Source organism: Urocitellus parryii, chromosome 7, assembly GCF_045843805.1.
Source record: "Urocitellus parryii isolate mUroPar1 chromosome 7, mUroPar1.hap1, whole genome shotgun sequence".
In the NCBI taxonomy this organism is placed as follows: Eukaryota; Metazoa; Chordata; class Mammalia; order Rodentia; family Sciuridae; genus Urocitellus; species Urocitellus parryii.
Genome location: NC_135537.1, coordinates 127,926,057 through 127,952,569, shown reverse-complemented (window position 1 = coordinate 127,952,569; position 26,513 = coordinate 127,926,057). Strand labels below are relative to the sequence as shown.

The following is a 26,513-nucleotide window of genomic DNA, read 5'->3' as shown; positions in this document are numbered from 1 at the left end:
CAAGAATGAGTCAGGCTGAAAGGTGAGGATCAGGATATAGGGGAAACCATCAGTGATTAGAATTTAGGGGAAACCATTAGTTACAGAAAACCTTTGGCTGAGACGCTTGCTTGTCTGTGAGTAAGCACGCGTGTGCATTTATTTATTTTTAAATATCAATGCTTAAACTTTATTCTTAACTGATACATTAAAGTGTGCCTATTAATGGGTGTACCATATCATGTTTTCATGTGTGAACACTGTGCAGTCTTTAAGTCACGTTAAACATATTTCCTCAAACATTTATCATTTCTTTATGGTGAAAACTTTAAAAATCCTTTCTCAGCCTTCCGAGTTGCTGGGATTCCAGGCGTGTGCCACAGCATTTGGCTTTTAACATATATTTATATGTAATAGTATTGGGCTGGAGTTGTGGCTCAGCGGTAGAGCGCTTGTCTCGCATGTGCAAGGCCCTGGGTTCGATCCTCAGCACCACATAAAAATAAATAAATAAAATAAAGGTATTATGTACAACCACAACTAAAAAATAATTGAAAAAAAATAGTATTTATCAGATAGTTAGATAAAGTCTAAGAAATATATGTCATATAATACAGCATATGCTAGATTACATAATATAATCGCATATTTATAATATATGGAATAATATATGGAATATATAAAATAATGTATTATTATGTGCTATTACATTTATATGATATGTTATTATTTTGCAGTGCTGGAATTGAACCAGTGCCTTATGCGTGCTAGGCAAGTGCTCTACCATTAGCCCTTTTGGTGTAGTGTAAATATGCCCATATGTGTAAAATAGGCTTTTTCTGTAATCCTATAAGACTCCAGGAGGTGAGTGCTAAGATCTGGGAGGTAGGGCTTTTTGCACAGAGCTGCAGAGCCAGCATTTGTCCTGTGACTCCCTGAAGTGTGAGCCCTGCCTTCGCTCCCTTTGTGATTCTTCCTCTTCCCTTGCTTTTCCATCTCATCTCGATTGTTCATTGTGATCTCCAACTGCACCTAAGCTGGGCTGCCTTGTCTTCTATTATGGATACCAAAACCTTCCAACATTTTTTCCCTTCTGGAGGTTGCAATAAATCATTTCAAAGTGGAGCTTTGCTCAGGATTCTTCTGGATTGGCAGTCCCTGTCCTGTTGTTTTTCTTCTTTTAATTACTTTTCTTTGAACAAGGTGACACCCGCTCTGTCTTGTAGAATCTCCCAACCTGCAGTCGTTGCCTTCCGTACTTTCGGGGGATTGCATTCTTTGTGTGTGATCAGGTGGAGGTCACTTAAAACTGCCCAGAAACTGTCCTGCTTTAGGATTTAAATTATATTCCAGTGATCAATAAGATATGATCACCCTCTTTGAGGGTGCTTGTGTATTTAGAAAGGCCAAAGAGTCATTAGAGCACTTTGCGAGCACCGCAGACTCATAGCATGTGAAAAGTTGAGGTTCTCTGCTGACTCAGAGAAGGAGGAGCTTGAAGACACTGCCACAGAGTGCCAGGGGGCGGGGAGAGGGGGTGGCATTCCATCCCTGCCCTGGGATGCTGAAATACTGGGTAACAAAAGTCCCTCTAAATGAGCCTGACTTCATTGCTGGGCTTGAAGGAAGGTCAGCTCCTTCCCTGAGAGGTGAGTGATCCTCCGGGAGATATGCAGAGAGCAAACCTAGATTTTGTGCCTGCCGACCTTGAAAGCTCCTAGCTATGACAGGGCCTCCTTCTTATCCTCAGGTATCCAAAGCAGAGGTTGCCAGGAACAAAAAATAAAGAGACAGAAGGAAAAAACAGAATAGAGGAAGAGGAAGAAGACATCGAGGAGGGAAAGGGGGAGACCAAGGAGAGTCCGTATTAGAGAGTGGGGCGGTGTCCCGTTCCTTGCTGTCCTTGTGCCATAAATTAACCTGGTTATTTTTTCACTTTGTTTTCTCTATGCTTCTCTCCTCATGTTTATGTATGCACTTTTGTTTTCCTTTCTTTTAAATGTTCAAGTATATATATATAATGCATATCTGCACATATAACTCACACATGTATGCATGCACACATATGTGTACATTGCATGTATACATGTATATACATATTTTTACATGTATGTACATACATATATATATTTGTGCGTGTGTTTGACTTTCTGTATCCACAGCTTCTGTATTTGCATACTCAACCAACCGAGGGTAAAGATATTAGAAAACAGTCACTTCTGGCCAAATGGTGGTGCATGCCTGTAATCTCAGCTATTTGGGAGGCTGAGGCTAGAGGGTCACAAATTTGAGGTCAGTCTGGGCAACCTAGCAAGACCCTGTCTCAAAGTAAAATAAATAAATAAATAAATAAATAAATAAAAGGGCCTGGAAACTTTTGTTAATCCTTCCAAAAAAAAAAAAAAAAATGGCAGGGGGTGTTGGGGATGCAGCTCAGTGGTAAAGTACCCCTGGGTTCAATCACCAGTACTGAGAAAAAATTGCATCTGTATTGAGCATATACAGATTGTTCTTGTCATTATTTCCTAATCAATATGGTAAGACAATCCTTTTTGTAGCATTTACATTGTATTAGGTGTGACAAACCATCTAGAGGTGGTTTAGAGTCTGGGAGGATGTGTAGTTTTTGTGCAAATATTATTCCCTCTTATGTGAGGGACAGGGACATGCACAGAATTTGGTATCTGCAGTGGGGTCCTGGGACCAATCCTGAGGATATGTGGAACAGCTCTTCCAATTCTCTAGATATTTAATTTGTGCCCTAGTATGTGCCTGGTTCTGTGTGAGGTGCTGTGAACAATGCCCCACCCCTGTTCCCATGGAGCTCACATTCTGCTGGGGGCACATGAGACAATACACCAGTCAACCAACAACCTGAGCTGGGGCTCAGAGAATGAGAGGGAGCACCCTGGGAGGTGGGGAGGCAGCCAGCATAGATAGGTGATCATCAAAGCTTGTTTTCAGAGGAACATTTGAGCCAAGCCTTGGGTAAAAGGAGTTCACCATTCAAGTAACCAGGGACGGGGCATTCCAGACAGAGGCGAAGGCCAAGGGGCTGATCTCTGCAAGTTCAAGAGATGGAAAGGCTAATGTGACTACCAGGTGGTGAGAGAGCAGGAGACGGGGCCAGGGAGGTGGGCAAGGGCCTGGTAAGGCAGGAATTTTAGTCCATGTGTGGGTTTCAGTCAGAAGGACACAGGAAGCCAGGTGTGGTGGTGCATATCTGTAATCCCAGCTCCTTAGGAGGCTGAGGCAGGAGGATCCCACATTTGAGGATAGCCTCAGCAACTTAGTGAGATGTTCAGCAGCTTAGAGAGAGACCTGCTCTAAAATAAAAAAAATAAAAAGGGTTGGGGATGTAACCCGGTGATAGAGCACCCCTGGGTTCAGTCCTCAGTACCCCGCAGGCCATGGTGGAGGTCAGCTGGGGGAACACAGGAAGCTGCTGCAGAGGTGAAAGCAGGGTGTGTTCTAGCTCGTCATTTTAGGAGATGACCCGGTTGTCATGGCAGTGGAGGGAGGTGACAGTGGAAGTGGAATTTGATGTTGCTACGTAGTCGTCACAGTGGGGGATAACAGTTCCTGGAACCATGAAGGTAGCATGGAGATGGAGGGAAATGGCTGGATTGGGGGTATATTTTGGACATTGTCACCAAGGCTTGCTAGTGGGCTCAGGGCTGGAGCTGAAGGGACTGAGGGAAAGATGAGATCGTAGGGTGACTCCAGGGCTTTTTTGAACTCTTACCTGGTGAGCGCTGAGGAGGGTGTCTTCCAGGACATTGTCTTCAGTGCCCGCCTTGGTGTGGGTGAGTCGGGAGATCCCTGAGCAAGGGACATTGAGCTGATCAGATATTAAGGACTAGCGCTGTCTTCAGTAGAGTCCTCCCCTGTAGGATGATGAGTAAGACATCAGGCGTTGATGCTAAAAATGGACTGGTGACCGCTAAAAATACTTGCTTGGTGCCTGAGCATCTGTAGTAAAGTGTCATTAGAAACCCCATCCAGGTGAGAGCTTTCAGGGTGCGGGAAAATGACTTTCTGCAGCAGTGGGGTGGGGACAGCTGGTGGCCTGGGAGGGTTGGCACTTGCTGTCCCTTGTCTGTTTCCATGCAGAAGGGCATGCCTGGATGGTATCAACCTTCCTTATGGAATTTCGTGAAATTGGGAATGGATGTGAAACTATGGAGTAATTCACAGGCCTCTGCACACTGAGGTTCTCCCTCTTCCATTTCCCATTAAACTTTTTTTTTTTTAAATGTATTGGGGCTCTCCTCCAGGCCCTCATGTATGCTAGGCAAACACTCTACCACTGAGCTACATCCCCAGCCCTCTGAAGTTTTTTTTTTTTTTTTTTTTAACCCTTTTTAAAAAGATATTTTAGTTTTTAGTTGTATTTGGGCACAACACCCTTATTTCACTTATTTATTTTTATGTGGTGCTGAGGATCGAACCCAGGGTCTTGCACGTGCCAGGCGAGTGCTCTACCATTGAGCCACAACCCCAGCCCCCTCTGAAGCTCTTTTTAAGGGTCTTTTTTTTTTTTTGAGCTGAAGGAGAGAAGAGGGAATAATATTAGGTGCTGGAGGTTATGGGTTTTAGGAAAAATGTTGTTGTGATGTTGGAGTTTTGGCTTGAGCAGAGATTGTGTGTGTATGTGTGTGTGTGTATGTGTGTGTGTGTATGTGTGTGTCTTCCAAATTCTTCCTGTCATTCCTAGACTTGATTTCCAGAAAGTCTAATCTGTTGTTCCCATTTCAGACAACATTTCCTTTTAGGCAGAGTATATTTTTAATTTAATTAATTGATTTTTGGCACTGAGGATTGAACCCAGTCAGGGTTGCTTGCCCACTGAGCTACGTTCCCAGCCCTTTGTACTCACTAAGTGGCTGGGGCTGGTCTGAACCTTGCCATCCTCTTGCCTGAGTCTCTCATAACTGGGATTACAGGTGTGTGTCACCCTGCCCAACGAGGCAGAGTATATTTTTGAAACAATTTGACAAGGACAATGAATATCATAGGGGAATTGGGTCCCTGAACATGGAAAGGCAGTTGGTGGTGTTCTGTCCCCTTCTTTTAAGAGAGCCCAGGGTTTAACAGGACAGGATAGCAGGTGCTCTGGAGGAGGTAGGGAGAGGGAAAGGACCTCTCAGGCCACATTTGGGATATGACAACAGCCTGTTCCCATAGCCAGAGCTTTCTGTAAGAGTGGAGTGGCCTTATGTTGGATCTATTAGTCACATTTCCTATCCTCATTTCTCAACTTTGGTGGAACGGGTGTATTTCCCATTCTTTCTGTAGTTTATTTTGAAAACAATATCATATTTTCGATAATGCACTTTAACACTGAAGTTAGTATTTAAAGGGGATGTCGTTCCCCTTTAAATCCCCAGTTAGTATTTAAAGGGGATGTCGTTCAATGTCATAGGGCATTGGGTTAACATGTGCGGGGTCCTGGGTCCTATCTCCAGCACTACAGGATGAATGAACGCATGAATAAAATAATATTAGCCCATTCTGAATTTTCTGCAAACTATACATCTCCTACTCCCTGATGCACATTTGGGGCTCAATGTAAAGGTTATATCCCTGGCCCCGGTTTAATATGATGTAACTCTAAGGAGAAAAAAAAAATGCAGCCCAGCTTAGTTGAAATAGGCTGAAAAAATGAAGAAGTCAACAAAAAATACTCTCTTTGTTTGCATAAATGTGAAATGGAGATTTGGAAATTCCCCAAAGACAAAAGTACATCCTTCAGGACAATTTTATATCTCCGTAGGTAATAAGGGAAGGGGGAGGGGGACTGGGAGGGAAAGGGCAGCTACAGAGGAGACCCCCAGGATTGCCAAGTCCTGACTGTGGTTTTTATGCTGCTTTTACCAAAACACTACCATGGTTCTCCAAGGGGAAATTTGCCAGAGGCAGTGAGTAGGGATATTAGATCAAACATAAAATAATGGGGGCCAGGGAGGTAGCTCAGTGGTCAAGCGCTTGCCTAGCACGTACAAGGTCCTGAGTTCAAGCCCCCAGAACTAGAAAACAAAAAACAAACAAACAAAAAAAAAAAACAAAGCAAAACAATCACCAAAAGTTCCTCATGATACAACCAAAATATTTCCCAAACCGCTGGAAGTCTTGTTTCCTAAAATCACTTGTTGACCTTCTGATAACTTGTGTTCATTCTGTTCATTGACATCTGAAAGATTCACTTCACCGTGAGCAGAGGCCTCAGGTTCTCCTTGGGTGGCAACCCCAGGTTTGCATTCTTGCTTGCCTCTGGGTTTTCCTGTTTGTGTCTGCTCAGTGGAAAACCAATTGAGCAGGACAAGCAGTTTCCAAAGGGACTCGGGAAGCCTGGTCCTGATACCTGCTCCAGCTTTCCTGCTGACTTAACCCGGGCGAGGCTGTCCAGAGCAAAGAGCGCAGAGCCAGGCTACCGGGGAGGGAGGGCATCGTGCTGTAACCCCAACGAAGTTCATGCAGATTTTAGGATAAGGAGCAGAGTGTGCGGAAACCCCTCATATCTTGGAATAATAGGGAAATCAAATTCGTGCACCCATGTGGAATATAAAATTGTGCTTCCCTTTTCAGTGGTTCATGTTGAAGTAAGGAAGTGTTAAAGGTAGAGTTGAAAGAATATAAATATATAAATATCTACTCCAAAGTAAGCAATTCCTTACTCATTTATACTCAAGAATTCAGGAATGATGAGGAGCACAGAAACGGAGCCTCACTTTGGAACTTCAGAGTGGTGTGTCCTTTGACAAGCTACTTAACCTCTCTGTGCTTCAGTTTTCTCTTCTGTAAAATGGGTGAAATGCTGACTGTTGATGGGAAATACATGGGGTAATATGTGCTTGATGCTTAGAGGGATGCCCAGTTCCTAGTAAATGTCATTTCAATGTCAACTGTTACAATTTGCTGGTATTTCCTGAGCTTTATTACTTCTTGCTCTGTATAATAATGAGGGCAGAATACATCAATGGCCATTCCAGGTGAGCACTAGAGTCATTAAGGGAACTTTTAAAATTCTGATGTCTGGGCCCCCTCCGCATCTGCTTTGAAATAGAACCTCTGTGGGGTAGGGCCTGGGCATCCAAATATTTAAAAAGTTGCCCATATAATTCTGGGACCCAGGAAGGTGAGACGCAGGGGGAAAGATGGTCCTGAGAGCCCTTCAGTTTGAAAACTGGCATGCTGTTACTATCCAGAGGGGTTATAGGGCCCGTCCCCATGTTTAATGCACTAATATGTGGTTAAACTTTCTTCCTTTCTTTTTTATTGGGGTGAAAGTCCTTTGCTATAAAAATAAACCATTTTACTTTTCTTTTAAAGTGATGTTAAACATGTACCATTCAGTGGCCTTACATTACATTCACCGTGCAACTATTACTTCTGTGTAGTTCCTAAACATTTTTATCACCCAGAAATAAAAAGCTCTGCTACCCAGTCAGCAGCCATGCTCCATTCTCCCTTCTGCAACCCCTGATGACCACCAATTTGCTTTCTGTCTCTGTGGCTTAACCTGATCTGGATATTTCCTATAAATGGAATCATACATAATGTGGCCTTTTGCATCTGAGATTTTTTTTTTTGGTGTGTGTGTGTGTGTGTTACCAGGGATTGAACTCAGGGCCACTGCACCACTGAACCACATCCCCAGCCCTATTTTGTATTTTATTTAGACACAGGGTCTCACTGAGTTGCTCGCCACCTGGCTTTTGCTGAGACTGGTTTTGAACTCACGATTCTCCTGTCTCAGCCTCCTGAGCCGCTGGGGTTACAGGCATGTGCCACTGCACCTGGCTGCATCTGAGACCTTTCTGAGCACTTAGCATCATTTTCTCAAGGCTCACCCACGTTGTATCAGGACTGACTCCTTTTTATGGCTGAGTGATATTTCACGGTGTGCTTACACTACATTCTGCTTGGCCACTTATCTGTTGATGGACAGTTGTGTTATTTCTACCTCTTGGCTCTTGGGGGCAGCAGGACCATTAGGAACATTTGTGTACAAGGATCCATGGAACGCCTGTTTCCAGTTCTTCCAGAGTGGAATTGCTGGGAATGGAGGGGCAACGGGAATTTTATGTTGAACTTTTCAAGGGGCCACCCAATTGTCCGCGTGTTCACACTGGGCTCTCTGTTCTTTGTCCTCACAGATCTTCTTTGACCTGCCCCCACTGCCTGAAACAGAGCAACACCTTTGATCCTTTCCTGTGTGTGTCCCTTCCCATCCCCTTGCGCCAGACGAGGTATGTGAGATATGAGTCCGCCATGTTTTTTTTTTTCCTTTTGCTTCCAAAAAAAAAACAAAAAACAAAAACAAACAAAAAAAACTCAGAGTTTCTCTAGAAGCCAGTCTTGTAGCCACGTGGCCATCAGTTATGGAATGTGACAAAGTTACATCCCTTCCTTAGCAGAGGAGGGAATAATGAACACCATAACGCTGTGTGTGTGGGCACCAGGCCTGTGTCCCATTGAGAATCTGGCCCCTGGTCAGACAGGAGCAGATCAGAGCAAATCAGACACTATGGATTCCCTCTGTTTTTATTTTCAAAGTGTTTTTTCTTCTTTGTGAAGTTGTAGGGAAGTGATTTCTTAAAGGAGCAAGGAAAGAGGAAGAGGGGAGATGAGATAAAGGGAAGCAGGGCCTGGGATGGAGAAAGGCTTCAGGGCTCTGCAGCCTACTATACAGAAGGCCGTCCCAGCAGTGGCCAGGAAGTCACCTGGCCCATGTCAGTGTCATGGAATATTCATAAGCTTATAGGTAGGGAGCCACTGAGATGGACACATTTCTTCATTGTGTTCCTCACCTCCTTAAATACCATTTCTCCTACCCTTTACCTGTTGACATTTCTGCATCTGTAGGATGTAGCTGCAGACACACCTTCATAAATCTTTCCCAGGTTAACCTCAGTTTCTGCTCCGATCTCCTGTGCTGTGTGTCACAAATGTAACTACTGACTTATGCTGTATCATGACTTATGCTACCATTAGATAGGGCCCTAAGACTCCTGGCCTGATGCAGCATAGCCCAGGGCTGAGACTGTGGCCTCTGAGGCTGCCCAGGTTCAAGGCTAAGCCCTACTAACTAGCTATGGGACTTGGGCCATTACTACAGAACAGGATAGAATAGGAGAAACATCAGTCAGGAAAGTGGCCCTTGGTAAATCAGCAGGGAGAGTGGGAAGTGGAAGCAGATATTTCCCAGGGTAAATTTTATTAATAAAGGAGAGAATCAGCCAGGTGCTGTGGTGTACCCCTGTAATCCCAGTGACTCTGGAGGTTGAGGCAGGAGGATCACAAGTTTGAGGCCAGCCCCAGCATCTTCATTAGGGAGATGCTCAGCGACTTAGCAAAAATCCTGTCTCAAAATACAAATTGTGGACTGGGGATGTGTCGCAGTAAGCATTGTGGGTTTGATCCCTAGTACCAGGAAAAAAAAAAAAAAATGAAAAGGAGAGAATCATTAATAGGGTTGATTTGTACTAGAAGCAGCTTGGTTGCTTTACAAACTTTACAATTTATTTTTGCTTCATTTTCTTTATTAACAGTTAGAGTCTTGAGGTCAGGGTTCTGTGAAGTGTTTCTTCATCCCAAACTGTTTCATTTTAAACTCTTTGAAAAAGCAGTTTAGGGAGATTTGGCTCTCCGCTGCCACCTGGTGGCAGTATACCTAAAGTGCAGGGACCCAACAAGGAACCAAATTGTGCCCTGTCGGTTCTTTAACCACGTGGCTCATTCCTATTTTTCAGGTTCTTGAGCGTCACCTTGGTCTTCCTCTGTAAGAGCCAGCGGTTCCTGCGGGTTGGCCTGGCTGTGCCGATCCTCAGCACAGTGGCCTCCCTGAGGAAGATGGTTGCGGAGGAAGGAGGCGTCCCTGCAGATGAGGTGTGATGGAATTGCATGGGGGCCTGGTCACTGGATGACAGAATGCTGACCTGGCCAGCTGCCTAGGCTAATTTGTGGTTCCCAGGTGACTCCAGCATGACTCATGGGTTTCTTGTCTGATGAGTAGTTCCCGGTGTCTGAGGTTACCCAGCCTTGACTTTCTCCACGTCACGCAGGATGACCTCAGAAGGATGCTTTGCCTTCCGAGAAGGCGATGGTGACTGGGATGGGGATAGTTCTGACGGTAGCTAACCTCAGTCACTTTTACCAAGTGCCTGGCACCATTCTGTGAATTTTATGTTCATTTCTATTCATAGCCAATTTGATCACAACCCCTCTTATAAAGTGGCTATTACAAAAGTATCCTCATTGTCGGGCTGGGGATGTGGCTCAAGCGGTAGCGCGCTCGCCTGGCATGCGTGCGGCCCGGGTTCGATCCTCAGCACCACATACCAACAAAGATGTTGTGTCCGCCGAGAACTAAAAAATAAATATTAAAAATTAAAAAAAAAAAAAAAGTATCCTCATTGTGATAGCAAGGGAAGAAAGTCATGAGAGGTTGAGTGACTTGCCTACGGTCACACAGCCAGGAAGTGGCTGAGCCAGGATTTGAACTCAGGCATTTTGTTTCTAGAGCCTGAGCTTCTCTTCTGTATTTTTACTCCTGAAAATATAAACCAGGATGCAGAAGGGACAGTAAATGAAATATGAGGAACAACTGGGAGAGACAAAGATATGTGACATGAGAGAGGAGATCAGGGGAAGGTGGGATGGCTCTCTCTTGTTGATAAGGAGTCCTGGTATAGGACCGAATTCACTCTGACTGGAGGGGTCCTTGTAACACAGTGGGGTTAGAGGTGACAAGCAGTGTGGCCGAATGGGAAGGGCTCAATGGGGTTCAGCCATACTTAGTCCCCTTGACTTTGGACCATGTAAGTGATTGGTCATCACCTCTCCTTCTTTAGCTGTAAATTGAACTTTTTTTTTTTTTTTTTTTTTTTTTTTACTTCTCTGTCTACCTCATAGAATTTTTGCTAAATTAAAAAAATATTTTTAACTTTTTTGTTAAGGTGTGCATGTTTGTGATACAGTGTACAGGCCTTAAAGTTGTGGTTTGTTGAGTTTTACTTACGTGCACACCCATTTAGCCACCATGGTTCCTGAGCCTTTCCACCATCCCTGCATCTCCTTCCTGCCCCCATCTCAACAGTCTCTCTGATCTCAACCACTCTCTGTAGTTTTTTTTTTTTTTTTTTGGGGGGGGGGTACTGGGGATTGAACTCAGGGGCACTCGACCACTGAGCCACATATCCCCAGCCCTATTTTATATTTTATTTAGAGACAGGGTCTCACGGAGTTGCCTAGTGCCTAGTTTTTGCTGGGGGTGGCTTTGAACTCTCCATCCTCCTGCCTCAGCCTTCCGAGCCACCGGAATTATAGGCGTGCGCCACTGTACCCAGCAATAGTGTTTTTGTTTTGTTTTCTTTCTTAATGAGGATTTTAAATAGGGGAAAAATATGTATCTTGCTTTGTAAACTCCAAAATACTCTAGGAGACCTATTGTGTATGTGTGCATGTGTGCATGTGTGTGGGGAGAGGTGATGAGGGAAATATTTTGAGGGGAAATGGAAGCATAAAAGATCAAAATTCCAGAGAGGTAGAGTTTGAATAATAGAAGAAGGATGGTCAGAAATGTGAGAGGTGTGATATATTGGTTTAAGGAGATAGAAAAAACTGGGGATGCTAGTATAGGAATTTTTTTTATCCCTCCCCCGCCCACCGCTGTAGAATGGAGCTAAAACCCCAGCCTCTCACTTCTTTCTAAAATTTTGAGACAGGGTCTTGCTTAGTTGCTGAGGCTGGCCTCAAATTTTTGATTCTCCTGCTACAATGTCCTTAGTCACTGGGATTATAGGTGTGCACTTCCATGCACGGCATGTAGGAACTTTTTTGACTGGAACTTGAAATCTATTTTGATGTTTTATTAGCAGTTTTTTCCACTTTTTTTTTTTTTAAAAAAGCTGTGATTGCAGATACATTTAAAAGTATTTCCACCATCTTATTTTATGATTTTCATTCGCCCTGCTTTTCCTGTTTTTTTTTTTTTTTTTGACTCTGACAGCTTTCTTGCTTCTTTTGAATTCACAACTTTTTGTCTTGTGATTTGGGACATATATATTTTATTTATTGCTTTTAATGTTTATTATTAAAATGTCAGTATGCATCATTAACAGAGGCTCATGTTAAGATCTTGGTGTATTTTAATTACCTTTATACTTTTTTTTTTTAAAGTAGTTTTTGTTTGTTTGTTTTTGTTTTGGAACTGGAGATTGAACCCAGGAAACTTTACCACTGAGCTACATCCTTGTCCCTTTTTTACTTTTATGTTTATTTATTTATTGGTATTGGGGTGTAAATCCAGGGTGCTTAACCACTGAACCACATTTCCAGCCCTTTTTTATATTTTATTTAGAGACAGGGTCTCGCTGAGTTACTTAGGGTCTTCCTAAGTTGCTGAGGCTGGCTTTGAACTCGTAATTCTCCTACCTCAGCCTCCTGAGCCTCTGGGGTTACAGGCATGCACTACTGTGTCTGGCTTACCCTTATACCTTTTTGATTTAGACAACTATAGATAGGTATTATTTTTTGTAACCTAATACCTCTTCTCTCCTACTTGTAGCAAAAGTAGTATTCATTATGTTTTCCATTTTCTTTGATTTATCCTTTCTTCTTACAACTCATTTTCCTTCTGATTCAGTTTTTTCCCCTAAATATTGAAATGTATCTTTTACATTTCACATATGGCATAATATAAAAAAGGTTAGTAAAACTACTTGGAAATTCTCTCATTGAACTTCTGTAAGTGGTAAATGCTCAGTTTTTATCTGAAGGGTTTTTATTTAATAATAATAATAATAATCATAATTATTATTATTATTCAATGATACTTTAGCTGGGTATAAAACTTTAGATTTTCAAGGGTTTTTTTGGGGGTGTGGATTGTGGTTGAGATGTCTGTGGTCAATCTGATTGTTATAACTACTGATTTTTATTATTTAAAATGTGTAGGCTCTTTGCAAGGAAAGGGTAAAAGGAGTTTTAAGACTCTCTGTCACTTCAATTTCTTATCTGTTAGGTTCTCTTAGAGAAATCAGAAGGAAAAATGATCCTTCTCATTTCAGGTGATCTTGGTTGAACTGTATCCCAATGGATTCCAGCGGTCTTTCTTTGATGAAGAGGACTTGAATACCATTGCAGAGGGAGATAATGTGTATGCCTTCCAAGTCCCTCCGTCACCGGGCCAAGGGACTCTCTCAGGTATAATAGTGCTTTCAATAATTTTTATTTGGATATAATGAGTTATGGGTTTGAGAGGTCCTCTTTGAGTGCTGAGTCACAAAACATTGAGTTTTAGTGTTTAAAGTTTCAGGTTTATTTTTCTTGCAATTTGATGTGCAGAGGGTTGATATTAAAAAATTATTCAGCTAATAGTGGGGTTCTCAGAACCTTAGTGAATATTAGAATCATCCAGAGGGCTTCTTAAAACAGATTTCTGGGCTCTGTCTTCAGAGTTTCTGATTCTGTAGGCCTTGAGTGGGGATGGAGCTGAGAATTCACATATCTAACAAGTTCCCAGGAGATCTGGATGCTGCTGATTCAGGGACAGCAGTTTGAGAAGCACTATTTCCATGTAGGTACTGGTAGGATCTTCATTTCTGGGACTCTTATGATTCAAGGTCTGTGCTTGAAGTAAAATTTCTACAAATTTGTGCAGTAGATGGCCCAAGAAATTAGTTAAATGACTTTTTTGTTAATACTTCCACTTCCTGATGCATAGTTTCCTAAATCTTAAACTGACACAGTCAATTTCTAATAGTCTCTGTTTTGGGCCCAATTAGCCAGTCTAGAAGGCTCCTATTTCTTCTTTAAAGGACTTTGTGCCAGTATTATAGTATAATAACTGTCCTCACTTTATCCATGGCTTTCTTATCTGCAGTCTCAGTTACGCATGTTCAACTGTGGTCTGAAGATATTCAATGGAAAATTCCAGAAATAACAACTCATAAATTGTAAAATGATTACATATTTTATTGGTACATTATGTTTACACATAATGGTGGGATACATTGTGACATATCATAACTTTTTTGGTAGTGCTGGGGATCAGACCCAGGGCCTCATACATGCTAGACAGTGCTCTTTCACTGAGATATAGCCCAAACCCATAATTTTTCTGTTGTTGTTAATCCCTTTCTGTGCCTAATTTATAAATTAAGCTTTATCATAGGCATAAATGTATAAGAAAAAAACACAATAGCTTTTAAAGGTTTGGTAGTATCTGAGGTTTCAGGCATCTGTGGAACACCTTGGGATGTGTCTCCTTTTGATAAGGGATGACTGCCATACCCCCTATGAATCCTGTGCTCTGGCTCCAAATCCTCAGCCGACTGTGGCTGCAGGCTGGGAGAACTGGATGCTTGATGTTCTCTGAATCCACAGGGACACTCTGAGCTTTGGAATCTGGAACAATAGAGAATAGTTGAATCCCTCTTCTTCCTCCATAAATAAGCCTTTCACCGTCTTGGTCTGGGGGCTCCCTGATCAAGGCATAAAAGCAACTTTCGGAGTCCATTAAACCTCTGCCTTGATTTTAAAATGATTGGCCAAATACAACTCCAAATTCATGCATATGATCTTTGTGTAGCAGATGCCTGTACCATGAACCTTATTGTCTCCTGCTTGATAACCCCGATGTCCTTCCGCTGGTGGAGAATAGATGCTCAGAAAGGAAGAGGGCTAGAGAAGCCAAGGCTCTGGGCCGGCGAAGGAGCTTCTTTAACACCCTTTGTCTCCTCCAGCTCATCCATCGGGTCTGTTGGGGTCTCCACGATTGGCAGCCCGAGAGGGTCAGCGATTCTCCCTGCCTCTCCACTGTGAGAACAAGGTGCTAATCCTTTTCTGTAACCTGGTGGGGTCAGGGCAACAGGCTAGCAGGTATGTTTGACTTCAACCTTTTTTTTTTGTTTTTTCTACCTCATGTCTGGGATTTGTGGACCTGTACTTGGGATTCCTGTCTAGAATAATTTTAACTTGATAAAATTAAATATCCACTCCCAAGGTTAATAAACCAGGAGAAGGGAGTAAGGGATTTTTCCGAACAAGAGAATTAGAAATAATTGCTTTAAGCAGATGGCTAACATCATCCTCAATTAAACATCAGAGTTTTCTTGCTAATTGCAAGAACCATTATTCCTGCCCTCACCAACTATTATTTTATATTGTGTTGTGAGGGTTGGCAGTGCGGTCAGCTGAGCTCAAAGAAATTGGGTCTAAGAAAAGAGGAAAGAGTGTTTACTCAGAGGCAGGACATTTGCCTGGCATGTGCATGGCCCTGGGGATTCAATTCCCAGTACTGCAAAAAGCAGGGTGTCGTGGTACACACCTGTAGTCCCAACTACTTGGAAGGCTGAGGTGGGAGGATCATGAGTTCAAGGCCACCCTGGACAGTTAGCAAGATTCCATCTCAATGAGTAAAACCAAACAGATAAATAAATAAATGAAAGAGGAAATGAAATTGCCACTCTTTGTATATTATAGGGTAGTCTGTCCAGAAAATCAAGAAACGGAAAGTGATTAGAATGGATGGAAACATTCAGGAAAGCAATCGTTTGGTTACCTTACAAATAAATAAAACCAGATAGCTTTCTTATTAGGTCTAAATAGTGTTCACAAAGAAATGATAAATGTTTTGAGGTAATGGATATTCTGATTACCCTGATTTGATCATTCCATGTTGTATACATGTATTAAAACAATCCTATAAATATGTGTAATTATTTGTCTGCTCAAAATAGAATAAAATTTAAAAAATACAAACAAAGTGTTAAAAGATAGAATCCCAGGCTGGGGATATAACTCAGTGGTAGAGCACATGTTTAGTAATATACAAAGCCCGGGATTCAATTCTTAGCACTGCCAAAAAAGAAAAAGAGAGAGAGATGGAATTCTGAGAAGATATGTTTAGATTGATAAAATGTTTCTAAAATTTTTCTGGAATAATAAGTTGTTAAGAAAAAACAGAAAATATTAAAAGAGGGAAGGATAAAGAGGAATTATGATTAAAACAGGATAACATTTATTTATTAAAATACTATAATATATACAATTAAATCAATGTACTGTAGTCTAAAGTATCTATTATGATAAAATGGTAACTATTTTACATTTTTAGGGAGTGAATGAATTATTCAGTAAATATGCTTAGCTAATTGACTTTTTTCCTTTGTTTTATTTTAAATAATCAATTCTTTATCCTTGCCATAACTTTATATAAATAAATCACAGATTAATCAGAGAGGTAATTATAGAAAAGGAAACCATAAACTATCTAAGACAGTGTAGGGGAATATTTATGTCTTTGGGTGGTGGGGCTACTGAACACATAAGGCAGGAGGAGGCCATAAAGGAAAAGGTTAATCTTTAAAATATATGTAACATTTTAAACAAAAAAAAAAACAAATTTAAAAGGTAAAGGACAAATGAGAAAAAATATTCATGTCCTGTGAGAGGGGAAGGATTCATGTCCATTATGTACAAACCTAGCTCTCCCCTCTCTGAAACTAATGAGATAAATACACTCTCAGTAAAATGAGACTACAGAGATGAACCCCGAGTTCACAGAAGAAATACAGGCATCGGTGAAAATATTCAGTGCATTAGTAGGAGAAATTCTGATTGCAATGGCAAAATACTATTGTTAACCTTTCAAATTATTGAGAAATCTTTAGAAATTGAAAATACTCATTCCAGGCGAGAGTCCAGAGAATTGGGAACTTGCCTCACTAGCAAATTGGTCTTGCTTTTCTGGAGGGCAGTTTGCGGATAAATAGCTTTGGTCTTCTTGCCTTTGCACTTCCAGAACTTTATTCCAAAGGAACAATTGGTCATCTATAGCCAAAGTGTATGTACGAGAATACATGCAGTTCCTGCCATAAGCAAGTAGTATTTAAATAAAAAATTGGAAGCAACTTGAATGTTTAATAATACAGGGTTAGTTAAATGAACTGATCTTCCATTCAATGGATTCGCATACACATTACCTCATCTTTGTGCTGTGTTTTAGCAAAGTTTACTGCACATTCTTGCTCCATTGGATCTTCCCATGATCAGGGAATAGTGAGTGGTTGGTGATGCCCAGGCACAGTTAGGACCTGCAACCACAGGCACATCCAGTGTTCTTTTGCCCGACAAGTTCATTTCTGTGAGTTCTGTAGGTTGGGATGTGGAAAATATCTCCAGTAATGAGAGTTTTCCCCAGATACAAAGCTGACAATAGTGTCATCTGGGTTCATCTCCACCCTGCTTTCCTCTGGTTCTGATGTTCTGGTCTCTTTCTTCTACTGTGGATTTTACCAGTCAGTGGATCATTTGGAGTAGTCTGTTTGCACTGCAGTACCTCCCAAGCTTTGCATCTCTGGGCCTCTTATATACACAGACACTCAAGGCCATGTCTCTTAAGTGATGACGCTTTCTGATTGGTGGTTTTGTATTGTATTTGACTCTTAATGCTTTACTTACCCAGTTGAAAGGAACCCATGAGTGGAGCCAACACTCATGATTGTTGGGTATTGTTGGGGACTCTCCTCTGCTAAACTAACCTGATTTCCTTGGATTTTCAGATTTGGACCACCTTTCCTGATAAGGGAAGACAGAACTATTTCCTGGGCTCAACTCCAGCAGTGTATTCTCAGTAAGGTTCGCTATCTCATGAGGAGTGAGGCCCCCGCACAGGTCAGTGTGAATTCTCACAGGTCAGTGTGTGTGTGTGTGTGTATGGAAGAGGGTGGAATCCAGGGATGACTCATGAGAGAGAAGAATTTGCTGTGAATAACAGTGCTCATTGCTTTATCAAACAACTTGGGTTTATGTGCAAGAAAGTAACCACTTTATGGCCTGTGATGTTTTAATCTTTGCATTATTACCAAACACATTTCATGCACGGAACTTTTTCTTTACTTTTTCCAAACACCATTGGAATCAAGGGGAACATTTACATTATTATTATTCTCAATTTTGTAAATCTATGGTTTTCCCTAGAGGATAGCACATTGTGATAAATTGTAAAATTGATAAGTGCCATAAATTTATATTGTAAGATCAAAAAATTGCAAGAGACTGGAGGTATCTTTTCTGTGGAAAGTTAAAATTGAGGATGATGTCCACATGTGAAAAATCTAGATATTAAAATAAATTCCAGTTTTTGAGAAACTGAGAGTAAGGACTCAAGGGGAAACACCTTTATGCCTTGTTCAGTTATTCCCAAATTTAAAAAATATCATGGATATTTGGCATTTATAAAGTCTTTAGTTTTCAGTTTCTATGATATCAGATACCCTTTCAATGGCTACCTGGTGCAGAAGATATTGAAATTTTTAGAGACAGGTCAGTAGCATCAGAATCTTGTTTCTTCCCAACTATCCTCTTGAGTCTTTCATTTGGGGGATATACCACTCTGATTTCAGAGATAACTCTCATAATTAGTGTGCCTTCTTCCTTTTTTAGAAAACAAAGGCCATACATTTGATTTTAGGGTTTATCCCAAATGCCACTTTGTTAAGGACCTTCAGTACATTTGTTCCAAACTTTATCTCTAAAGGATTTTCTTAATGGTACTACAGAGCAGATCTGCCATGGTGCCCAAATTAGAAACTAACTTCTCTACAAGTAGGTCAGAGAATCTAGTAATAGCTTTAGCCATCTCCTAAATTGGTTGCTGCTGCTGGTTGAAAGTGGGTGAAACCACTTTTATGTGAACATTGATCTCAGCTGCCCTGGTTCTTTACCTAGTCCACATGTATACTTTTATTTCTGTATCTTTATAGTCATTTTGATTTTCAGAACTTATCTAGCCATCCATGGGGACAGCAGAATTCAAATACAGGAAACCTTCAACTTGACCACAGATGCTTTCCCATAGATGCATTTGTAAATATGTGGTCAGGTGTCATTTTCTGTAGGAAAAATGTGCCCCAAATGGTTGTGAGGTTCCTGGACATTTTTTTTTTTTTTTTTTTTGGTACTGGGGATTGAACTCAGAGGCACTCAACCACTGAGCCACATCCCCAGCCCTATTTTGTATTTTATTTAGAGACAGGAGGGTTTCACTGAGTTGCTTAGCACCTGGCTTTTGCTGAGGCTGGCTTTGAACTCGTGATCCTCCTGTCTCAGCCTTCTGAGCCACTGGGATGACAGGCATGCACCACTGCACTGGCTCATTCTTTTAATACTATATTAAATATTGGCTCAATATGGTAATAATTTGAAGAGAATATATTAAAAATTCTCAACAGTGAACTGAAGACATTAAACATTGTGAACATCTGTTGAAGGTTCTAAAAATGAATCTCCCTTAGCCAAGAATAGAAGACAATAAAATATTTCTTATGAGAGTGACCAGTTTGCTGGACAGAATTTATTTGCATGAATTATGAAAAAAAAGTTATTATTGCGGAAACATTTTTATGGTCACTTTGTAAAATCGTGCACATATGGCCAGCAGTACTCCTTTGTGTGAGGGCAGGATCGGCTGCCTTCATGCAGATGTTAGTGCCTCCTTGATAGATGGTCTTGCCATGCACACAGCGAGGCTCAGTTGGGGTGGCAGAGAAAAATGTTTTCTTCCCAGATTAAAATTAATGGTCTTCTTAGGAAGTATATCCTCCCATGGCCAACCCTGAATCTATCCCCCCCACCAAAGTCAGCTGGCTTCTAGCCATTGATTTTTCTTTGTTGAAACCACAGCTCAACTAGAATGTGGTTATAGATTAGGCAGATGTACACACTCCCTGAACTTCACACTCAAGACCTTTGTACTAGTTAGCATTTCATGACTCCAATGAATCTGACTTGTAGAGAGAAAAGGTTTATTTAGCACACAGTTTTTGGAGGTTCAAGGACACGGGTACTGACTGCCTCAGTTCTGGCGAGGACAGCAGATGGTACACATCATGGTGGAAGTGTATGTAGGAGCAAAATCATCATATGTCCAAGTAAAGCAAAGAGAGAATGGGCAAAGGTCCCACAGTCCCTACCAAGATATGTCCCAGTGACCCGATGACCTCTCACAATCATAGCAACCCTCTACAGCTAGGTTCTGGTTCACCTCCTGTCCCCATGACATTGCTCCCAGTACATATAAGCTGCCACAGCCAAAGGAATCCACTCAATTCTCTGAATCTGTTTTGGATCATTCTGTTTTCCCAAGTGCTTACTGATCATCTTTTCAGGAACTTTTTTTTTTTTTTTTGGTACTAAAGATTGAACCTAAGGATGCTTTACTACTGAGCTACATCTCCAGCCCTTTTAATTTTTTTAAAAATTTTTAAAATTTTGAATCAGGGTCTCCCCAAGTTGCTGAATCCTCCTGAGTAGCTGAGATTACAGGCTTGCACCACTACTCCTGGATTTTCCTGGAATTTTAATGCTTTTCTCTTCTTCCCTTGTCAAAATTCAACCTACATTTCATCAGTATGTTTATAGATGTCTCCCATCGCGTTCAAGAAAAAAATTTTTTTTTCCAATTATAGCTGCATCAGTGATATGTGAAGAACTACATTTCATTTACTTGAGTTAAGATTTCATTCATTGTGGTAAAATATGTATGACATTTATTTATCTTAACTATTCATAAATGTACATTAATTACATTTAGCCATGTTGTGTAACCGTCGCTACTATCTATAACGCCAATTTTTCATCATTCTTAACAGAAACTTTAAACCCATGAAACCAGTTCCCCCTACCTCCCCCCTCTACCATTCTATTTTTTTTAACTATGAATTTGCCTATTCTGGATACGCCATATAATTAAGAATTATGATATTTCTCCTTTTGTATCTGGCATGTTTCACTGACCATGATGTATTCAAGGTTCATCCATATTGTAGCATATGCCAGAATCCCCCCCACCCCATCTCCTTCTCCTCTTCCTTTTGCAGTGCTGGGGAGACATGCAGGGCCTGAGGCATGCTAGGAAAATGCTCTACCACTTAATTACACCCTCAGTCCTAGAAGTAGTTCAGGCTGAAGGTGTTAATTAAGGAATCAGTTGCTAACATGCAGGTAGTAGATTGATTGACCGATTTCTTTCTTTACTTATTTGTATTTTTGTGGTGCTGGGAATTAACTCCAGAGCCAGCTTAGCATACACTCTACCACTGAACTACATCCCAGCCCATTCCTTTATTCTTAAGGCTGAGATCCCATTGTGTGTATGTACCACATTTTATTTATTTGTTCCTCAGTTGATGGACACTTGGGTTGTTTACATCTTTTGTCGGTCTTGAATAATGTTGCTGGAAACATTGGGGTACAAATATCTGTTGGAGTCCCTGCTTACAGTTCTCTTGGATATGGACCTAGGGGTAGAAGTGATTGGCGATATGGAAGTGCCATGTTATCAGAAACTGCCATACTGTTTTCCACAGCAACTGCACCATTTTACATTTCCACCAGCAATGCACAAGGGTTCAGGGTTTTTTTTTTTTTTTAAACATGATGTAATTCACTATTGTAGTGAATTTTCTTTTTTTTTTGATTTTTTAAAAAAATAAATGACAGCAGAATGCATGATAATTCTATTACACATATAGAGCACAATTTTTCATATCTTTGGTGGAATATAAAGTATATTCACACCAATTCGTGTCTTCATACATGTACTCTGGATAATGATGTCCATCACATTCCACCATCCTTGCTAACCCCCTGCCCCTTCCCTACCTTATACGTATCCCTTTAATTTCTTTTTAAAAAATTTTTTTTAAGTTGGAGATGGACACAATACCTTTATTTAATTTATTTTTTTATTTTTATGCGGTATGGGCGGGTTGAACCCAATGTCTCACATATGCTAGGCAAGTGCTCTACCACTGAGCTACAGCCCCAGTCCTAATTTATTTTTTTTTAATATTTATTTTTTAGTTTTAGATGGGCACAATATCTTTATTTTACATTTATGTGATGCTGAGGATCGAACCCAGTGTTCTACCACTGAGCCATAACCCCAGCTCCTCCACTGAATTTTTTAAAAAATATTTACTTTTTAGTTGTAGTTGGACACATACCTTTGTTTTATTTATTTATTTTTATGTGGTGCTGAGGTTCAAACCCAGGGCCTCGCACATGCTAGGCGAGCACTCTACTGCTGAGCCACAACCCCAGCCCCTCCACTGAATTTTTAAGAGACACCTATCATCAAAACAGATCATTGACTGTAGGATTCACTTCAAATTCAATTTTACTATGATAAAATGTGTATTTAGATAAAAACTAAGATGAGAGTCTACAAAATATATAAACATTTCTTTTGCATGTGGTATGTAAAATATGCATTAACTTGTTTCTAAATAATTGTTTCATTGGTGGTGATGGTAATTACTTCATAAAATAGGTTAAATTACTTACTGACCTGTATAAGTATCTTCTCCAGTTAAACACTGGTTATTTAAATACACTGCATTCATATCTGGAGGAAGGTTTCATGTATTAAACAGGTTACTGTGTTAAAAGAATATAAATATTTTAAAAAATGATTGCTTAATATATGAAAACTTTGTATGGCTGGATTTTTTTTTTTTACTTGTACTAGGGATTGAACTCAGGGATGCTTAACCACTGAGCCACATCCCCAGTCCTTTTTTTTTTTTTGTATTTTATTAGAGACAGGGTCTCACTTAGGGCTTCGTTAAGTTGCTGAGGCTGGCTTTAAATCTGCAATCCTCCTACTTCAACCTTCTGGCTGGAATTACAGGCATACACTACCACGCCCAGCTAGCTCTTGAGTTTTAAGTACTGAGTTTTTGTTTGTTTGATTTTCTTGTACTAGGGATTGAACCCAGGGGAACTTTACTGCTGAGCAATATACCCAGCCCTTTGGGAGCAACACGAAGGCCCCCCGCCCCCACCCCTTCAAAACCTGTTTCTTGCCATCAGGTCAGAAAGGTTTCAGGCATTTTGCTCAGATTAACAGGCATGAGAAGGGACAGGAAAAGGGGACACTCTCAAGGGAGGGCATGGGTCCTCTCAGAGAGAAAATGGACGGCACACCTCTCCTGCCCCCCAGTTGAGTTGGAAATTGGTCCCAGGGAAGTTTCCAGACAGTTCTTCCCAGGTCCATATCTTGACTTTTGACTGAGAGTAGGATGATGATAAACTTTCAAGTCCCCAGAGCCAGGTCTATTCTAGGTCACTTTGGCCCATGTGGACCAGTTCGAATTGGGACATCTTATAGATTTTATGGCTAGGGGGAATTATCCTTATCTACCTGAGTAGATAAGGATCTGGTCTGTGTAAAGTTCACAAGAGTCCCGCCTTCATGGTAACTTAACTTGGTGTTCCTCTGATCAGTGTTATTTGGGGCCTGCATTTCTCCTGCAGATAACAGGCAGCTTGCTGAGGAATGTAACATATCGACTGAAGCCAGGCAGGGCTGCAGGTAAATGGCTTTTTAGAAGTGAAAGCATGTGGGGGTTCAGTGCAGTGGGCTCCATTTATAGAGTTATTCCCTTAGCTTCATATTCCCACCACTCACATCTGTCGTCCCCCCCCCCCCCCCCCCCCCCCGCCAGCCAGAGGATCACAAGTTCAAGGCCAGCCTGGGCAATTTAAATTCTGGTTATTAAAGGAATGTTCAAAACACATGGAAGAATGCCTGGTGTGGGGGCTTGTACCTGTAATTTCAGTGACTCTGAAGCTGAGAGAAGATGTTGAGAAAGCCAGTCTGGGCAACGTAGCAAGACCCTGTCTCAAAATAAAAAGGGCTGGGGATGTAGCTCAGGGGCAGAGCATTCCAGGTTCAATTCCTAGTATTGCAACAAACAAACAAACAAACAAAAACTATAGAAAAAAGTGATGGACATGTTTTGAGTCATTTCTGTGCCACTTGAGTCTAATTTAAATCCATATACTGCCAAATGCCATAATTTCATTCTTTTTTAAGGATGGGTAATATTCCATTGTGTGTATGTACCACGTTTTCTTTATCCATTCATCTGTTGAAGGGCATCTAGGTAGGTTCCATAGTTTATTGTGAGTTGGGCTGCTATAAACATTAAATTGGCTGTGTCACTGCAGTATGCTAATTTTAAGTCATTTGGATATAAACTGAGGTGTCAGGACCCATTTGAAGCTGGGTCAAATGATGGTTCCATTCCAAGTTTTCTGAGGAATCTCCATCCTACTTTCCATAATGGTTGTTCCAATTTGCATTCCCACCAGCAACGTATGAATGCACCTTTTTCTCCACATCCTCGCCAACATTTACTACAGTGGCTTTGATTTGCATTTCTCTAATTGCTAGAGATGTGGAACATTTTTTTTTTTCATATAACATTTGATGACCCCTCTCCTCTCCTTTTGTCTCAACAGAACCTGGGGTCTCTCTTCTCCATCCGGGTTGTGGGACTTTCTCTGGCCTGTAGTTACTTATCCCCGCAGGACAGTCGGCCTCTCTGTCACTGGGCAGTTGACAGGTAAGGAAGCTGAAGGTTTGGAGAGAAAATAAATGTTTTAATAAAAGAATCGGCAAGAAAACAAATGCATTCATAAAATTACTCACGGTACTAGCTGTTCTTGATCTCTTCCCTCTTCAACCTCAGCCTCGTTGGGTCCCTAGAGAATTTCTGCTCTTTGACCCCTTATGGCCAGAGAAATACTATTACGGCCACTTCAAAGGTGAGGGGATGCTGAACTTTTCAGAGATTAGTTAACTGCTTACATTCTCACATCTAGTTAACAGGCAAGCCCAAGTTGGAATCCAGATTGGTCTAACTAAATGCCCACATTTATTCAAAGAGTTTGCGCTACTGAATCCAGCTGTTGTGTCCCCTAGAGTGGGTGAAAAGGCTGTCACCCAAACATTGGCCCAAAACTCTGAAAAGCCATGAACTGGGGCAGAGGACAAAGCCAGCGTGTCCTCTGCCACGCCTCTGACTTCCTGATTCTCCCCATGTCCCCCTCTACAGCCCGTCACCGTGCGTAGCCTTGGCAGGGCCAGTGCATTACCTAAGGGGTGATTTTGCTCTCTGTGTGGGTCACCCCCATTTTTGCTCATTTTCTCATAGACCCTAAGGATTTCCTGAAGTGGACTGGTGTGCAGGTGTGCTCTTTCCTAGGGCATCTCAAACTCCCTATGACGAAAGACCAGTTGGTTGGATGGTTTCCAAACCATTTCAGAATACTATTTTGATCACAAATAACAAAAAATGTAATTTGGGTACAAGTTCTATTATTTAAAAAAATTATCTAGTTTTACTAGAACTAGGATGGGGCAGTCTGGAAGGTTTGGGGACCTAGATCTCATCTACATCCCTGGGCTAGTGGGTGCTCTAGAAATAGGGAAGCAGGATACATGTCCGTCTGGGGCCCATTTGGGCAGCACTGGGCAGAAGGCTCTCTTCCTGGTGCTCAGTGTTGGAGATGAGAACTATGTTCCTTAAGATCCGTTCAGCAGGCCAGTGCCAGCCTACAGGCTAATTGTCCCAGGTCCATGATAAGAGCTTGAGAGGAGACACTGAGAAATGTCCAAGCAGTAAGGAGATCGTGATGTAAGATAACGTTGCATGAAGTAATTTTTTTTTTTTAAAAAAAGAATGGACCTTGTACCCAAGTTACATTTTTATTATTTTTGATCAAAGTAGTGTTCTGTGTGGTTTGGAAACAAGCCAGCCAACTGGTCTTTTGCAATCGGTGGTTTGAGAGGCCCTAGGATAGAGCCCAGGTGCACACCTGTTCCTGGCCCACACCTGCCACTCACCCAATCTCACTGCCATCTGGTTCCACCCCTCCGACCCCAACCTGCCAGCACAGCTCTCCCAAGCACTTGCTGTCTCCATCTCTTGCCCCTTTCCCAGGACCTCCATTCAGCCCATCTTAGCCTGCCTGACCCTGCCTATTCCTTCTGGTTCTAGAAATTTCTTCCTTTTAAAAAAATTGTGATGAAATATACATGATATAAAATGCATCATTTTAACCATGTTTTAAGTGTGCTGCTCCATGGCATTACATTGCCATGTACTTGTACATTGTTGTACAGCCATTGACACCATTTCCAGAATTTTTTTCATCCAGTAAGCTACCCGCAGATTTCCCTTCTCTTTATCTTCTGTCAACTACCATTCTAGTTTTTTTTTTTTCCCATGCATTTTATTACTCTAGATACCTCATATATTTACAGTCGTGCAGTGTTTATTCCTTTTATTTTTGGCTTAGGCTACTTAGTATGATATCCTGAAGGTTCATTCACATTGTGGCATGTGTCAGAATTTCCTTCCTTTTTAAGGCTGAATAATATACCATTGAATGAATATACCATATAGACATATCTCCTAGAATTTTTTTTTTTTTTTTTTTTGGTCTCCTTGAGGTATTCCTCTCCCTCTCTGGGGCCTTAAGTATTGTGCCTCCATGTTTTATCTTTGGCTCTCTGCTTTCTCCCTCTGTGTTCGATTCCTGGATGACCCTGCTCTTGGCTCTATCACCTCTCTGTAGGCTGAAGGCATCAGCCTAGATTTTTCTCTTAGATGCCGCACCTGCTTGTTCTACTTAAACGTCTCATAGACTCTAAATGTTTGCCAATCTGAACT

The 26,513-nt window shown here is 41.4% G+C and overlaps 1 protein-coding gene across 2 annotated transcripts in view; it reads left to right on the top strand.

Annotated features, from left to right (window-relative positions):
• Usp43 (ubiquitin specific peptidase 43) overlaps positions 1-26,513 on the top strand; it is a 68,539-nt gene that overhangs the window by 16,554 nt on the left and 25,472 nt on the right. For both annotated transcript variants that reach the window (XM_026390602.2, XM_026390601.2), the window contains exons 4-9: positions 8,139-8,231; positions 9,735-9,870; positions 13,053-13,188; positions 14,730-14,865; positions 17,550-17,661; positions 24,298-24,401. In XM_026390602.2, coding sequence (XP_026246387.2) covers positions 8,139-8,231; positions 9,735-9,870; positions 13,053-13,188; positions 14,730-14,865; positions 17,550-17,661; positions 24,298-24,401 — 717 coding nt within the window. The remainder of the gene's footprint in view (positions 1-8,138; positions 8,232-9,734; positions 9,871-13,052; positions 13,189-14,729; positions 14,866-17,549; positions 17,662-24,297; positions 24,402-26,513) is intronic.